Raw genomic sequence first — 16,978 nt, 5'->3', positions numbered from 1 at the left:
TAGAATAGTGAATTTCAAAGAGTAGCAAAAACAAGCAGCCCATGAGTGGCCTAGTTTAAAGGATGTCTTACCAATCATATGGTTAGCGACATGGATTTGTATCTCTCTCTCATTCTCAAAGGTCATCTGGCACTTGATGCACTGATAGGTCTTTTTCTGTTTAATAACCAAAAAGAGATTAGAGAAAACTGCACTGTAGCATAAGGCAAGTGTGATCATAAATGTAGCATGTTACGTGCTTCAACTTCCCTCAATTCAGCCCGTTTCTGCCCTTCTATCCCCAACGCGATATCCACTTTGGTTGGACTTTTAGGGGCCATAAACGCAACCTCCATGTAACAGCCTGCTTTTAGTCAGCTTTAATTTCAACTTAAAACATTTTCAAATGATAGTACTTGAAATTCCGCTTTAGTACTTTGGCCATAATCAGATTGCTCGTGTCATTTAACCCATTACAGTAACAGCTCCCGTTGAGTGAGAGAAAAGGAATTCTGTATTCACCAAAAGATCAACTTTTTCGAAAAATTCTGTCTTTATAGAAAGCAGCAGGAAAACACATAATAGTTATTTGGGGGAGTGAAGGACAGGAGGAAAAATACATTTTGCACTGGTTTCCCATCAGAAATCCTGGAAAAACTGCATTACCACAAATAATGGTTTTCTAGCACAATCTCTTGCAAATGTTTTCTGCCACCAAGTCATACTGGGGAGGCTTAGCTGCAGAAATCAGAAGATAGCGTGAAGAGGCAATTACATGAAGCGTTTATTCAAATAGGAGGAATGGGGTTTGGACTCAGATTGACAGCAGTGCATGCACTTGGGCAATAAGACAGTGAAAAATTCAAGAAACCATTTGTAGAATTGAAAACGCTCACAGACAGGATAGGCATCCAAGTTAGGAACAAAATAAATGCTAGTGCTAAGCATTTGTACACTTGGAAAACCCCTCATTTCCCAAAGCAGGACTACCACACTTTGGTCTAATGTGCATGCTCAGTCACTGCATGGGAAGAGGTTATCTTAACAGATATCTTTTGACGTGCAATTTAGAAAAATTGGGCCTTTTGTTCCTCTTTCTTCCTAGAGAATAACTCCCACTGCAAAACTTGCCACCAGGCAGCTGGCTGTCTTTGCTGCTTGTGCACTAAGGTACGAGTGTAGCCGTACACCAGGACTGTATGGCAGCAGAACACGTGTGAAACACCCCACTCATGCCTCAACTCTGCTGGCAGATGGATGAGACTCCCAAGCCTATAGCAGTGAGGAACCAAACTCAGTAAATGATATCCCCTTACATTTTTGAGACAAAATTCTTTGTGGGCATTTTTTGTGCACTGTAGGATGAAAATAACTTTTTCTTACAGCCTCCAGCCCACACCAAGGTATAGATTATATCCCATTTTTAGGACAGCAGTAATAAATAAGAAGTTTTGAGTTAAACAGAGGAGGTGCTGTCATTCCCTCTGCGCATGGGATCCAATTTCCTTGAGCACCTGCTGAGGAAATAACAAATTAGGTGCTGCCAGGAGCTTCTTAACTACTTCCCATGTCATCAGTGGCAACACGTTAGCCTGCTGGAGGTTAATGAACATGCTATAATATCATAACGACAACAACCATCTATGGATGGTATGCACGTTCCATGAATTCAATACACAGTATGTGTTTGCACATAGGCAAGGCTTTCTAGGCTAAAATAACAATGGGCAATTAACATGATAATAGGAAGATATACTCGATTGGCTGAAAAGTGACACAGCCAACCATATAAAAGGAAATTCTTTGGATAGGCTAGTTATCCCTAGGTAGCTCAAGAAAGTATCCTCCTGGAATCCATTCTGAAATCAAGGCTGCTAATGGAAAAGCAGCTGGACTTCTGCAGCACTGTCTCTTGGGAATCTGTTGCAGCAGACGAGTGCAAGCACACATACATACACATGTATTCTCAAGCCTCAAGCACACTGACATACACATGCTAAAGGGGAAATAAAAAAGAAAGAACACAAAAATCCTTAGAAGAGAAAAACAGGACTGAGCTGTGAACAGTTCTTGTGGTCACATTTAAAGCTGGAAACCTTTCCCTTCTTTGAAACTTCAAAGTTGACTAACTTTTGTGCTTTGTTCAACACTTATCTCTGTTAAGAGGGTTCCCTAAGTAACTGGTTAAGAAAGATTGTTTCAGCTCAACTCTATTTCAAGCTTTTAAACTTCTATTAAACATAGACAAGTGATTCATTTTTAAAACTGATTTAAAAAGCAGAAAGCTTCTGAAAGCTACTTACTAACAGATCTGGAAACAGGATGTCTTTGTTTATCCACAGACCCTGCACCAGCTCCTCCACACCATTTCACAAACATAAAACGCTCCACTTGGTGTGACCACCCCTCAGAGAAGACAGCAGATTTCAGACTTCTGTGAATATTATCTCTAGCTTCAGCTGATATACACATCACATAACCAAAGAATGGATTGGGTTGGAAGGGTCCTTCAAGCCCATCCAGTTCCAATCCCCTGCCATGAGCTGGTTGCCACCCACCAGTTCGGGCTGCCCTGGGCCACATCCAGCTTGGGAGAGTTGTTTGACTGAGGCAAGGGCTCTTTTGATAGCAATCCCTGCTTGATACAAATTAAGGTCAACAAATAGCTTCATACAGGCCACAAAATAACTATAGCTTGATTAGCCCTCAAATGTATATGCAAAAGACAGAAAAGCTGATTTTTTTGGCTTGTTAATAATTCTCTTTAAAAAAAAAACAAAAAAACCCAAAAAACAAAAAACAACTCAAAACAATTTAATTTGCCTTCTCAGAAAATGGGAGGCATTAATTTTAATCCAAGGCTATGCTATTTGTGGCACAAAACCTGACGTTCTGCTACCATTTTTGTGAGCACCACAACTTCACAGACACTCGTAGTGGGGTGGTTATCTCTTTTTAATATTCTGTCTTTATGTATGATAACAAAACAGATTCTGAGGAGCTCGCGGTCTAGATGACAGCTTCAAGGTGGCAAAAGAGACCAGATGAGCAGGCCTTCAACTGAGAGCTCAGTCCCCATTAAGTCAAGATACTTCACTCTAATCTTGGCACAAAATAGCTGTAATAACAACAGGGGGGTCTGGTTTCTTTTCTGAAATAACCATTGTTCCCATGGGTTTTCCAGACTGTCCTCCTTTAAATCTGGAAATGGTTTCCTGTTCTACAAAGAAAATATTCCTCCATTCAGTGGATTTACAAGGGAAGAGAAGGGGTGGGGGGAGAACAAAGAGAAGGATTTGAATCCAAGAAAGAGTGCAGGAGAAAAGGAACTGAGTTAAAGGAGCACAATGGGGTTCATTCTTCTGATTTTCTATGCCACCTCCTTTGCTTCTTCAGTCTAAATAACCTAGGTGGGCTAAATAAAGAATCACCATTCAAGACGGAAATTTAACTGAAGCCAGACTATTTGCCCTTTTCAGTGTTAAACAAGAATAGTTCGTGATGATTATGGTACAAAGTAAGAATAAATCTGTGTAAGAGAAAGAGTAGCCTAAAAAGTGACTGTTTCCAGCATCAGAAGAGACAATAAGAAATCTCAGTACTAAACAATTTGTCATATTTCTCAGGACAGGCACATTCCTCCAGAAAGCATTAAAAGGAATTAATAAAATGTATTCAAAACTGAAGCTCCTACGCACAGAAATGTGTTCAGTAAAAATGAAAGCATTGCTTCTGATGTGTTCATAATAGAATATGAAAAGGTCTTGAGCTATACATGTGCCAGACAGCAGAAAGGTACCTATACTGGTGATGCTCATCTAATAAAAGAAACTTTTAGACCTACTGAGACAGAAGAACTTGTGCAGAACTATAAGAATCAAACATAAATTGATGTAAGAGCTGCCTTTCACTACCAAGGTCTATTTTATTTATTCCTCTTAGTGAAACTCATACTAAATACCACTGGCTTGGCTTAAAACCTCCTAATAACAAGTCCTCTGATGCAGACATTTCCATGCAGAGGAAGCAAAACCTCTTTGCACCTAGAAATCTTCTTTGACCATCACAAATTGATCCTACTTAGATGTTTTACAAAGGAAGGTAATTAATTGATTTATATCTCTGTGATATAAACTCTGAGGAAGACAGGATGCAATGGCATCTTCAAGGGTTATGTTTTCTCTCTTTTTTCCTTATGGATTAAAGCAAAACAAAACAACGCCTGCCAAGCAATTCTAGGTGCCTTTTGATAGCAAATGCAAATGAAATACAACTAAGTATTTATACTCCTCTCTGTGGTGTTACATCCACGTGCACACACAAACAAACATAAACAGTAAAAAGGAATGGATTTTTTTCTCTGGATCTGTTTTCCTTCTCAAATATTACCACTTTTTATTAATCAGGAGCTAGTAGTTATTTTCTTCCCTTATTTCATTATGGGGCTAAGTCTTCACTATTCTTCTGAAATGATACTAGGCTTCCATGCTCCAAGAAGAATAACTGCTGGTACCAGAAGATCCAGCACATTCAGAGAAGTTGTGCATTTTTTACACCACCCTTTCTAACTACTAGGATTTCATTCTGCTCATTCTTATTTACTCCAAAGAATATACTCACTATTTCAGATCTAGACCTCCATGTATTTTCTTTCTGACTCTACTTGTTCCTAATCTTCAAGCGCTTTTCTGTTTAAAGCATTAAAAAAAGAAATCTGGAAGTGCCCAAGATCTGTAAAGAAGTAACTCACATGGACACCTGCAGGTTACTCTACGTGCTTTGAGCTCTTAGACAGTTCTACTAAAGCGGTGTGTTACTTGTGTACAGCACACGAACAGGATGACAGAACACTGCATTCATCTTACACAGCTTCATTATGAAGCCAATGAAGTTAAGTAAACATTCTTGAAATATGGGAATTTATCAACATCTAAAAGAGAATATGGTTCTTTGAAAACCCCTGAGCTAGGCAGACACAAAAAGCACTCATTATACTGTGAAAACTGAATGAAACACCAATAGTTTCATCATGAACTGACATCAGAATTCAGGTCTTGTATCTACAATGAAGGGTAAGATGAGTAATTATTTCTAGTAACAATATACCTATTCCTGGGATGAATGCCATAAAGATGTCTGATTTTAGCATATGCAGAGGCCATAGACATCTGTTGAAGGTACCATTTGCCACTGCCACAAATGCAGATTTTTCATTATCTTTTATAAAGGAACTAAGATCTGCCCTCATGGGATGAAATTCAAAGCATTTACCTTATTGGAGAACTTAAAACTCTCCCCTGAGGGAACAAGTACGGAAGCTCTCGCTGAAAAGAGAGAGTTAAATCAAGAAATCAGAGCAGAAAATGGCAATGTATTCTGCTTCTGACAGTCAATAGGCTAGAACAGGCAATACTTGAGGCTACAGGCATGGTCATATGAAGAATTAGTTCTACCTAAGAGAATAAAAGTGTTTGAAAGGATTTAGAAGGCAATAAAGACCAGAGAAGGAGGAAGCAGAACGACCTAGTCAGACCCCAGCTGAACTCTCAAAAGGCATCAGTTTGAAGGAGCGATGTTTTCAATCCTTACTCTTCTGCAGAATGTGCAGGATTAGGTGCATACACCAAGAGCCTTAGTCACAGACCTAAGGGAGCAATATCCAGCTGTTCTACTCCAAAAGGAAAAGGAAAAATAAAAATAAAAAGAAAGAAAGAAACAGAACTTTTTGTGGCATTTCATCAGCAGCCTTGAACAGAGGTGTTGGGTCGAGTGGTGCCGAGGGCATCAGTGCCGCGCTCCAGGCTGCCCTGATGCTGCTGCCCTGCGTGGTCCCAGCATTGAACTGGAGCTAACAAGTCCCAGTGGGGCTCAGCTTGTGATAGCACTACTGCAGGCATTACAGTTTGCGTCCTCAGGACATACTTAGGGTCCTTTCTTACTTCCTGAGCCTCTGATGTTGTATTCGAGAAGTATTTACAGGTTCTTTTAATGCAGTAAGATGTGTTTGTGGGTGCTTTAATTAGCAGATTGACATAAACAGGCATCTACGGCTGGAATTATTCATTAGGAGTTGGGTGCCTAATTTCCTTAGATACTTTTGAAAATCTCACCCCATCATGTTTAATTAAAAATGTCAGATGATATCAATACTCAGACGTGTCTGCTGGTGGTCTCCCGAGAAGATTTCCAAAATTTACTTCTCATTCCATCTGTTCCTGACAGAGGAAGGACTGACTTGGCCCATTCTGGAGCCAAAACGTCAACAAATAATTTTAAAAGACTACAAACTGCAAACAATATTAATCTCCCGAGCAGTCTTCTGAAACCTTACTTAGATGCTGCGTGTTCCCGTGCACTGTGTAAACTAAGAAATGGGATAACAGGCTATCAGTGAACTCCAAAGTAGAGCACAGTTCTTTTTAAAACATGTAACCTGCCCGTTAGTAGACAGCAGTTTCCAGATTTGCTAAGAAAACTACTTGTCCTGAAGGAGGGACATGAAGAAGTTCCTTTTAAAATCACACATGCACGCTCTCAGGCATGTATGCATACACAAAACCATCCAAGCAGCCTCACAGCATTCACCCTTGCAGACATACGTGACAACAAGCTCTCCAGCACAGAAATTGGTTTCAGGTGAAAATTTTGGAGGAAATTTTCTACAGCTTTCCTCACAAGTTCCTCCATCTTCCTGCTTGAGTTTCTTCCCAGGTAAGAAACCACGTTATTCCCTGAGTGTGACAAATCAGATCTTTCACCTTTGGGAGCTCAAAATGCCCTTTGTCGTGGAAATGTCCCAGTTTTTCCAGATCTGCCAGTTCAGTAGCACCAGAATTCATGGACAAATTCAATCCTCACCACTCATGTGCACTACTTATGTGTCTAAGCTCCCTGATGGTAAATCTAGAGCAGCTTTATGATACAAAGTTAATGCTCTGCTACTAGGAATCTAGAAGCCTGTAAGACTGCACAAAATCTAATTTTTCTGCATGCATTACTCCTATGGATTTGTTTCGTTTAACTAAGGTTATAAAATGGGATTTTAAAATGGCTTCTCAGTCACATTAAAAATCTACATATAACCCCTCTGACATTTCAAAGTTCAGTTCTACTCACCCTGGGAACAGGCGACGTCTGGGTACCTTTCCTTTGGCCACTAGTCTCAGGCGTCAGGTCCCGGTGGTCAACCTGAATATGGCTCTCCAGGTCTTCAGCACTTTCAAATTTGACGCTACACTCAGGGCACCTCAGGCTGCCACACGGTCTCTCGTTCACTTCCTGTGGGGTCAAGCCTGAAGACTGTCCATTGGTGCTCCTGGTCATGCATCCAGCACAAAGGCCATAGGGAAGGCCATTCACATCCAATTTTACCAAGTCCTGCTTGTTCCGGAACTCTTTCAAGCACAGTGCACACTTGTAGAGTTTTTGCAAGGCCTGGCCATTGGGCGATGAGGTCGCAGAGTTCCCTGCCAGTTTCTGCATATGAAACGTCCCATGAATTTTCAGCTCAAGCGTAGAGGTGACTGTCTGCATGCAGACAACGCAGCGAAACCCGGTGAGGGAGTTTCTGAGATCTGGATGCATCTGGCAGTGTTCGATGAATTCCTCTTCGCTCTGCAGCGGCATTTTGCAGATCCGACACGTTCCTGTATCCAAACTCTTGCTGTGAGTGACTTTGTGCTCAGTGAGGGTCAGGAGCGATGGAAAGCGCTCCCCGCAGATGGGGCACATGTAGTGCTTTGCTGGGCCTCGATGGGTCTGCATGTGCTCTCTCAGGCCATTTTCTGAGAAAAAGGTCCTTGAGCAGATATTACACTTGTGGCTACCTTTGATGAACTCCGCTTTCTTCCTAGAACAGTCGTCCTCCCCGGGCCTGATGTTATGATCTCTCAAGCGATGGTTTTGCAAGAGGACCTCCATAGTATAGGCAGCGCCACAGATGTCACAGCCGTACATGGGCTCAGAAGCGTCTACATCATCCTCGCTGGCCTCATGACTGTTGGAGGTATCTGGATTCTTCATTAACATGTTCTGGATATCTGCCCCTTCTGTCTTCTTATTTGTTGGGGTCATGCCGTTAGCTGTACCATTTTCAGCGCTGGCATCAAAAACGCAGTGTTTTTCCCGCAAGTGTTTTTCAAGCAAGATGATGGCGTGAAAAGCTTTGCTACAAAACTTGCAGTTGTACTTTTTGCTGTGGGTTGTGATGTGGCACTGCAGCTCTACCTCTGTGCTAAAAGTCTCACCGCAGAAGATGCATTTGTGAGACTTTGACGGATTCCCCAAGTGACTGTGCTTCACGTGGATTTGGAGATCCACCTCCTTCCTAAAATCCCAGTTACAGGCCGTGCAACGATACATCTTCTTTTCATTGCTGTGCTTGACTGCCAGATGCACTTGGATAGATACCTTGGAATCAAAAACTTCTTGGCAAAGGGTGCAGTGATACAACACAAAAGTATGCATGTCCAACAAATGCTTCTGCAAATCATCCACTGAAGAAAACTGTTTGTCGCAGCTCTCACATACATAATGAGTTGAAGTTGTCATGTAATGCACAGTGAGATGTTGCAGGAGAGACTCCTGGGAATCAAAGTCTTCTTTACACTGAGGGCAAGACTGTTTCCTCAACAGCAATTCCAAATGCAACTTTAAATGGGTTTGAAAACTCTCAAAATTAGAGAACTTTAGATCGCACTGATTACATGGATATTCACCGTTAGACACCGAGTTTACGCTAGCAGAAAGCCGTTGCCTTTTAGGGGAAGAGACTTCGACATCAGAAGAAACTGGACTCTGCTCTGCTTTTGACTTCTTATTGTGTGCCAGAGGAATGTTCTTGTGGTTTTCTTTAATATGCTTTGTAAGCTTCAGGATGGAGCCAAAAATGGGGGAGTTTGTGCAATAAGGGCATGAATAAACTTCCATAAAAGACTGTGTTGGCTGAATGACAGGGGAATCCAGTTTTGAATTTCCTACATTGCAGTGAGTCTGCTGAATATGCTCAGTCAGGGTTGCTTCAGTCAGAAAACCCATTGAGCACTGGTTACAGAAGAAAGCGTTGTTACCATCTTGAGGGGTAGCATTTGGGCCACAGTGAGTGATACGGATGTGTTCCTGTAAGCTATTGATATCTGCAAACATCTCAGGGCAGTAGTTACAGTGAAAGGCAGAAATGTTGCTAAACTGCATCATGGGATAAGCGTGGTTTTTGTGCACCTTTCTCACGTGTTCATTCAAGTTGTACAGCGTAGGCATGGAATCAAGGCAGATCTGGCACGTGTGGCTTTGCTGAGGTTTGTCTGCATGGATGGTCTTCAGGTGGATCTCTAGCACAGCAAGACTGTTGAAGTCACGCTTTGAGCAGTACGGGCAGCTGTAAGTAACTTTAGACCAATTCTGGCCTTCCTCTCTGTCCATAGACCTGATTTTCTTTTGCCCTCTCAAAGGCTTTAAGGTCGAATCCGGGGTGGAACCTCTCTCCACCGACGCGCTGGAGTCGGGAGTCGCACTACTCATGGATGCCACACTCCCCAGCACTGGGTCAGGGCTGATGCTGTGATTGCTGGAGTCCGGTTGCCTGTGGCTGTCCAAGTGGCAATAGACTTCCTCCACCGAAGAAAACTGCTCTGGGCACATAGGGCACTTGTGTTTTTTGTTGGCATGGGCTTGATGAATGTGTGAGAGCAATAAGTTTTCATCTGAAAATACTTCAGGGCAATGAATACACTGCAAATCTGCCTTCTCAGAAAGCTGTGGGTGGCGTGTCATTACGTGCTTCTCCAATTCTTCAGTCTGACTGAATGTCTCTTCACAGTAATCACACATAAAATCATCCTTCTTCACCTCTTTCTCAGACTTTGCCATATGTTCCTTGTTCTTTTTATGAGCTTGCATGTGACTCTGCAATGAGCTGGTAGATGAAAACCCACGTTTACACACAGTACACTTGAACGGTTTGCTGGAGCTGTGGGTTTTCAGATGAATTTTGAGGTGGTCGCTGCGAGAGAATGCGGCCTCGCACTCGTGGCAATGATACTTTTTGTCACCCGTATGAAGCTTTATGTGACGGTCCCTACTTCTCTTGTGTTTAAAAAGCCGGCTACAGTAGGTGCATTTGAAAGGCAGTTTGTCGCTGTGGATCTGCTCGTGCCTCTTAAGGTAGCTCAAGCGAATGAAGGACTTATCACAAAACTGACAGGGATACGGCAGGCCAGTCCCCCCTTCCTCCTCCCCGATGCCGAGATCACACCCATCTCCTATCATCTGAGTGGGTGATGCAACATCTTTGCTGGAGGGAGATGAAGCCACCCAAGAGAGTTGTGGGTCGTCATCACCATCTGTAATGGGAAAGCAGAAAGGAGATTAAAAACAATTCCCAGTGCATCTGTGAAATAAGGACAAAGCTCTCAACAACACTACGGGCTTCTGCTACTACGGCATGAAAAAAAAATCAACTCGGAAAAAACAAAAAGAGTATCTCTCAAATTTCAAAGGAGGTTTGAGAAATAAAAATATATCTGCAAACGTAATCTGCAAATACGCCAACCTGCATTATTAATAAAAACCATCTTTTCCTTAGCAGGTTTAACACCCGCTCACCACACTGTAAAACAATAAACACTGAATAAAGAAAATAAAGCACAGCGTGCAATGAAGCAACACCAGCATCTTGGAAAGCTCCAGCGTTAAGCCATCACCTGCAATTTTAAGGGCCTTTTTCTGCGCTACCTCAAGGTGACTTTAACTGATGTCTCCATTAACCAACATCCTTCACTTCTGCCTCAGAACTGTCACAGAACCGGAGGCCGCTGGCAGCGCACAGCCCAGCAGAGCCCAGCAGAGCCCAGAAGAGCCCAGCAGGAAGCAAGGCGCAAGGCTCGGGGTGGAGCGGCCCGACAGACCGACCGAGGGAACGCGTTAGCAGATCTTTGAACCGGGATCTCTAGACATCACAGAGCCACCAGCCTCGGCACAAAGCGGCCATGGCTCAGCCTCTGTGCGACTGACTGCTGTCTCTGCTCAAAGCCAGGCTGTGAAAAATAGTTTATCATTTGATATCAGAAACACGGTGCCATCTCCAGCGGCAAAGCACACAATTCAAAGAAAATAAATAAAAAAAACAAACAAAACCCGGTACGTGACGTGTTGGCAGGTTTCGTAAACAGAACTGTTAGCAAGAAACAAGAGTTTGAATATTCTAATTCCAAACAACGTGGAGGTGTCGAGCGAAGCAGAACCGCCACTGACCCAGGCAATGGAGCAAGAGCAGAATCCACGTGAGGGGAAGCTGTGACACACACACACGCACTCGGAAACTCAAAACCCGAGCCAGCTCCTCGGGGACGCCGCCGGGAAGCCCTCGGTGCCCAGCCGCATCGCCGCTCCGCGCACAGCCCTCCCCGCCGCCCTCAGCCTTTCGCTCGGCCCTCGGCCCGGCCCGCTCCGCTGGGCGCTGTCTCAGACCCGAAGGCCCGGCCGCCAGCGCGGTCCCCACACAAAGTTTGCGCGGCCCTTCTCCTCCTCCTCCTCCTCCTCCTCCCGCCCGCCGGTCTCCCCTGCGGCGGCCGCAGCGTCTCGGCCCGCCCCGCCGCCACCTCCGCGCTGCTCCGCCGCCCCTCTCCCGGCCCCCGCAGCCGCCGCCGCACCAACCCCCCCCCACCGCCGCCCCCCGAGCCCTTTCCCGGCCGCCCGCGCTCCCGGGGCCCGTCCCTACGGACCTGCGGCCGCGGGCGGCGGCGGGAAGGAGGCGGGCGGCCGGCAGCGCCGGGACGAGGGGCCCCGGGGGGGAGCGGGTAGCTCGGGGCCGGCCAATTCCCCGCTCGCGCCAGCTGGGCTCCTCGGGGGCCGCGAGACAAAAGGGAGCACGAGGAGGATGCCGGGCGCGAAGTAGGGCACCACATGTTGCGTGCCGGCCGGCAGCGGGGGCAGCGCAGCGCCGGGGGCAGGGAGAGCTCCGAGCGCGGTGTGAGCGCTGCACAAACGGCCGCACAAATGCACGAACCGCCGACGGAGCAGCCCTGGAGAGCGCAGCACCGCGGAGCAGCTCCGGATGCCGGGTCCCATCGAGCGGACAGCTCCAGCCGCTGCCCTGCTGCAGCCAACACACGTCGAGCCTTCAATAGCACGAATCTGGGAGAGCGGGGGGGGGTTCAAAATAACGACCATTTCCAGACTGAAAAGAGTCTGCACTGGGAAGGGCAGCATTCACATAGACGTGGCTGAAAACAAGGGTTGTGTCCTTTCGCCAGCTTGATTTGGGCCTTGCACTGATTGCCATGCTTCACTTCTGGATCCTTTCACTTGTGTTTCCTCATACTTGGACCATTCAGAAGGAACCAGAAGCTTTGAGTTCCAGGGACAACCCACCTTGACTTTCTCCCAAACAAGACTCTGAATGACTAAATGCCCAGAACTAAAGAAATTAGGAAACGCTCATTATCATTAATCTCTTTATAGAATGAAAAATAGCCCCGTTAATTTTAACTTGCCATTTCAAGCTGGAGCTAAAAAAAAAGTCCTATAATGAACTGAGAAGGAAATTCTAAGGTATTTTACCAGAGTAATATTTGACAGGGAAGATCTGTTCTAGATGTGGTGTGACATGTCTGGCTACGATGGTTTGAATAATAATTTTACATTAACGCAATCAAAGGAATGTAGCAGAATGAGAAAAATCACTTTCAAAAAGGAGATTAAAGTCATTAAAAATGGCTAATCCTGCAAAGTGGGACTGTTCTAAAATAAAGAATCACATGGCTGGTGCGAGGCTTTTGTCATTAGCGCATAAGAGAATCAAAACAAGTATTAAAAGGGGAAGAAAATTCAATAAAAAGTTTAATTAGGGAAGGGGAAGAAAAAAAAGGAGGCATGAAGGAAGCTTCAGGATGTCGGTGGTGTTCAGGATGTGTGTGTGTCACAGAGCTTACGGGGCTAAAGCTGATAATCAATCTCCAGTGGTACAGTAATTTAGCAACGTAATGTTCAGCACGTTTATGGGACTGCAGGCATTTATCATCATCACTGCGGTGCTAATTCCAGCCTCAGTGCATTCAGTGAGTGTATTTTCCTTCTAATAGGAGCGATTTGGCCAAACTGTAGCATAAATCATACTTCATTCTCTGTTTATCTTCCAGATAGCACGAGCCGCGTTCAGAACTACACGCATGAAGCTAAAACAATAAAATTAAGCCTTAAAAAATATGATCTCTTTTAGAAAGGAGACACACGGCACATTGCAAACTGCCAGCAGAAAGCTGCGCCGCCTCCTCAGCACACTCCAGTGACACCGATCTATTTATTATTTCAAAGTTATTTTGCTCATAAAAATTAAACAAAGCAGCCACGAGTTCCCAGCCCCTGCAAATACTTTTCATCCCATCTCCCCTGCGATGCTGGGAGCATCCCTTCCATCAGAACTTCAGTCTGGGGCTCGGGAGCATCAAGTGCTTTTGCTTGGGCAGCAACTGAGCTCGGGGCTCTGCCCAAGAGACCTGCAGAGCCTCCATCCCAAGTTGGCGAGCACTCCCCATCCAGGACAACAAGCCACGGCCATGAGGTTGGAAACTCCATTAGGTTTGTCCATCTAGTACGAAGCCAGTATGCAAAAAGAATGGTTACAATAACAAAAAGAAAACCCCCAAACAATTAGGCTATAACCCTAATTGTTAAGATGGTTGTTTAACCTCAGATTCATGGTTATTCCAGAGCCTCTCCACGGCACTTAGGTTAAAATGTTCAAAACACCCACATTGCATTAGACTATTAGAAGCTGATGGAATTCTGGCACCCAAAATTAGTAAGCTGCTTTCACAAACAAGCTTGGCATCATGAGACGTGTGTATAAACCGCTCGTGTTTCAGTTCCTCGCTTCCGTGGAAGGGAAAAGCCATCTGCTGCTGAAGGGCAAATTGTAGGGCTTACTTCTGGATAGCTGTGAAGCCCCGAGACATCCTCAGACAGAGGCCCTGATAGAAATGTTATCATTTTCAATAATTATTATTATCACAGATGCTTATCTATGAGAATTCAACACCAAGACTGAGAGAAAAGGGTGGTGAAGTCTTCAATAGTGGTTATAGCAAATTCTGAATCGCTCCACTATGCATTAACACCGAGGACAGATCATTACGATGGATTACGGTGAGAACCTCACACAGCACACACTGTTCATCTACACCGCCGTGCCGGTGTGAAATAATGCAAATCAGGTTTACATACCAAATGTTTCAATGTTTTCAGTGCATTGTCACAGATTTTATTGTTTTGTTTTTTTATTGGAGTGCGCATCCCCTCTTCCTGCACAAACATAACATGGTAAATAATAACAAATATCATTACTATTCCCAACTCAGTTGTTATGGATGCATTGGCTTCACTGACTGACCTTGTCCTTTGCCACGGACAGCAATGGGGCACTACAAAAAGCAACTCTGTGGCCAACGAAAGCCATTTGATGCTGGCATCACACCCATCTGAGCAGTGCTGGGACTGTTCTGCTGTGCCTGAAACCCAGCATCACTGCACACTGCAACGCACTTTGCTGATGAATGGAAAAGGGCTTCCACCACTCATGTACAGCCATCCTACTGAAACACCACCCATCAGCGCCCAGTACTGGTCAGCACATCCCTGGATGAGGCACCAGGGAGGCTCTGGGAAGCTCACGCTGTGCTGAGGAACGCTGTGCAACTTCAGCTCCTTCACAAACATTCCTGAAAGCTTTCTTATCTCAAGGCACTATTCCAGTTTGATTTACTTTAAAATTTCATGTTCAAAGAGAAACTGACCAGGGATAAAAAACTCCAAGGTGCTAAGAGCAGCAGCTCTGCAGGCAGTGCCTCCGTGATTACCAGTGACTGCAGGGAAAGGTGCTTCCATGTAGCTGAGGTGGTAAGCGTTTGTGTTGGGCTAAATCACAACACTTACCGATTCTATTTCCTACTTCTCCACTTTGCACTGCCGTTCATTTTTAAGTGAAATTTCTAAAAAGAAATAAGGATGCCAGCCTCAATGGAAAATATACATCATCTGATTCTTCTTCTCAGGATCAGAGTAACCGGGTACTTAGAATACAAAATCAGCACAAGATGTAGCACAGACTGTCACGCATTACATTTGCTGGGATGTCTGCTGTAGATAAACTGTTTCACAGACAGATTAAACTTAGCTGCCTTTGTTTAAACCTTTCTTTTGGGATCAAAGAGGCATTTAATTGGTCTTTATTATGCTGAAAGTTAGAAGTACACACAGAAATGTCTGTCGAAGCCTGGCTGATGCACAGCAACTTGTTAAGGCAGCATAACATGTGCCTGAGCCCTGTCTCTCACAGCAAGGCTATTAAGGTTCAATAACGACCGTCAGTAGGGCGATATATCATTCTATATGATGATAAAAATCAGAAAGCTATTTATACCATTATTTCTCATGCATCAAACAGGCTGTATTTTAGAGGTAACAAAAATTAACATATTAAATAAGTTACTTCACACTTTAATAAACGGCATAATAAGGGGCGGAGGAGAAAGTTTTATGTTAGATCTAGGAATAAACTAAATGCTTTCAGGGTTGAATCACTGTTTTTCTTTACTCCCTTTGGAAAAGCAGCAGATACTATATTCTGCTGTGCATCATGGACTTGGGACTGAAAACAGCTGCACTCTAATTACATGTAAAGTGTACCAAAACATTCCTTTTATCACAGACTGTAAATCTGTTAGCATCTGTCTCTCCTTTGTTTCTTCCACAAGATACAAGCTTGTTTCTACATTTTTCTCACCTGTAGCGGTGATTAAAATTCATTATAAATGAAAGGAGTGAACACTAAAACAAGTTCCTCTGTGTACAGTTCTAAACTCAAATTAGAAACAGCTGTTTGCTAATTCATGCAGTGATGTTTTGTCGTGCTCTGTGAATCAATAATAACTCACCCTATTTCCACAGAAATGTTAGGATTGTACGTGTATTTTGCTTAGCCACTCGCTCTTCAGAAATGTTAGGAATACAAGTTCTGTCTTTTTTAAGCAAGATTAGGGGATGATAGCAGCAAAATCACCCATGAATTAACAGAATGACACTAACATCCTGCCGCACGCGCTTACCCTGCTACCTGGAGGGTCCTGTACCACCCTTGCTGCATTGATACCTACAGATTTCACAGAGGCCCACCCTAAGAACAAAACTGTACACGGGGTTTTGTGCACACATCATGGATACGATAAGTCAATACAGAGAAGGCTGTAAAATCAGAGGTTCGGCTATGACAAGTACAGCTTTCAAATACAAGGAAAGACAAAGCCCTTAGGAAAACAATCCTAGTAGAATAATTATTACCCATAATAATTACTTATAAAATTAATTATAATAAATGGTAATACTTAGGGTAATTCTTACTAATATTCCTCAGTATTATCTTAGCCACAGCACAGACTTCGTGTGACCCTACTGGCCTTACAGTCACACCATTACATTCTGCACTTACTGCTACTTGACGCCAACCCTTATCAAGATTTCACCACGACTATGCAAAATGAGGAGACAGTGCAGAGCGGTTCAGAGCTCTGCCTGCACATGTTGGCATGGAGCCTACGGCTCGGGGCAGGCAGTGGCCGTGCTCTGAGCACTGGAGCCACCCTGACCTCCTGCTCCTCTCCCTTCACAGCACTTGGAAAGCTGGCCTGGAGAGGTGAAAAGCACAGTCCTCCATGAAGGTCTCTGTGACACAGGCAAGGGAAAACCTTTGCTCAGTTGTAAATGACAATATTTTTCCTTTTCTGATACTTCTAGCACTAACAGGGCTCTTCCCATACCCTGTGCACCCTATGGAAACGTGGCCAGCAGAGGAGCCTTTGTAGTGAAGTACGTGTGCAGCATTTCCGAGATGGCTGGTTTCCTCCCTGCCGTCTGATCGGGCAGCTCCCAATGGCAGCAGGCACCTGCTCCCAGGCTGCTCTGCGATCCCCTCAGGCTGTGCACTCAGCCACAGCTCAGGCTCCTTCCC

At 44.4% G+C, this 16,978-nt stretch overlaps 1 protein-coding gene across 4 annotated transcripts in view; it reads right to left on the bottom strand.

Moving 5' to 3' along the window:
* ZNF423 (zinc finger protein 423) overlaps positions 1 to 16,978 on the bottom strand; it is a 192,950-nt gene that overhangs the window by 77,400 nt on the left and 98,572 nt on the right. For 2 of the 4 annotated variants that reach the window (XM_015873489.2, XM_015873490.2), the window contains 2 exons: positions 7,096 to 10,319; positions 72 to 156 (listed from right to left, as the gene is read on the bottom strand). In XM_015873489.2, the coding sequence (XP_015728975.1) occupies positions 72 to 156; positions 7,096 to 10,319 (3,309 nt within the window). Of the gene's footprint in view, positions 1 to 71; positions 157 to 7,095; positions 10,320 to 11,229; positions 11,374 to 11,699; positions 11,799 to 16,978 lie in introns of those variants that run through there. The other 2 variants (XM_015873488.2, XM_015873491.2) reach the window with 2 other exon arrangements.

The sequence above is a fragment of the Coturnix japonica genome, chromosome 11 (genome assembly GCF_001577835.2).
Source record: "Coturnix japonica isolate 7356 chromosome 11, Coturnix japonica 2.1, whole genome shotgun sequence".
NCBI lineage: Eukaryota > Metazoa > Chordata > Aves > Galliformes > Phasianidae > Coturnix > Coturnix japonica.
This window is presented reverse-complemented; position numbering and strand designations above follow the sequence as displayed.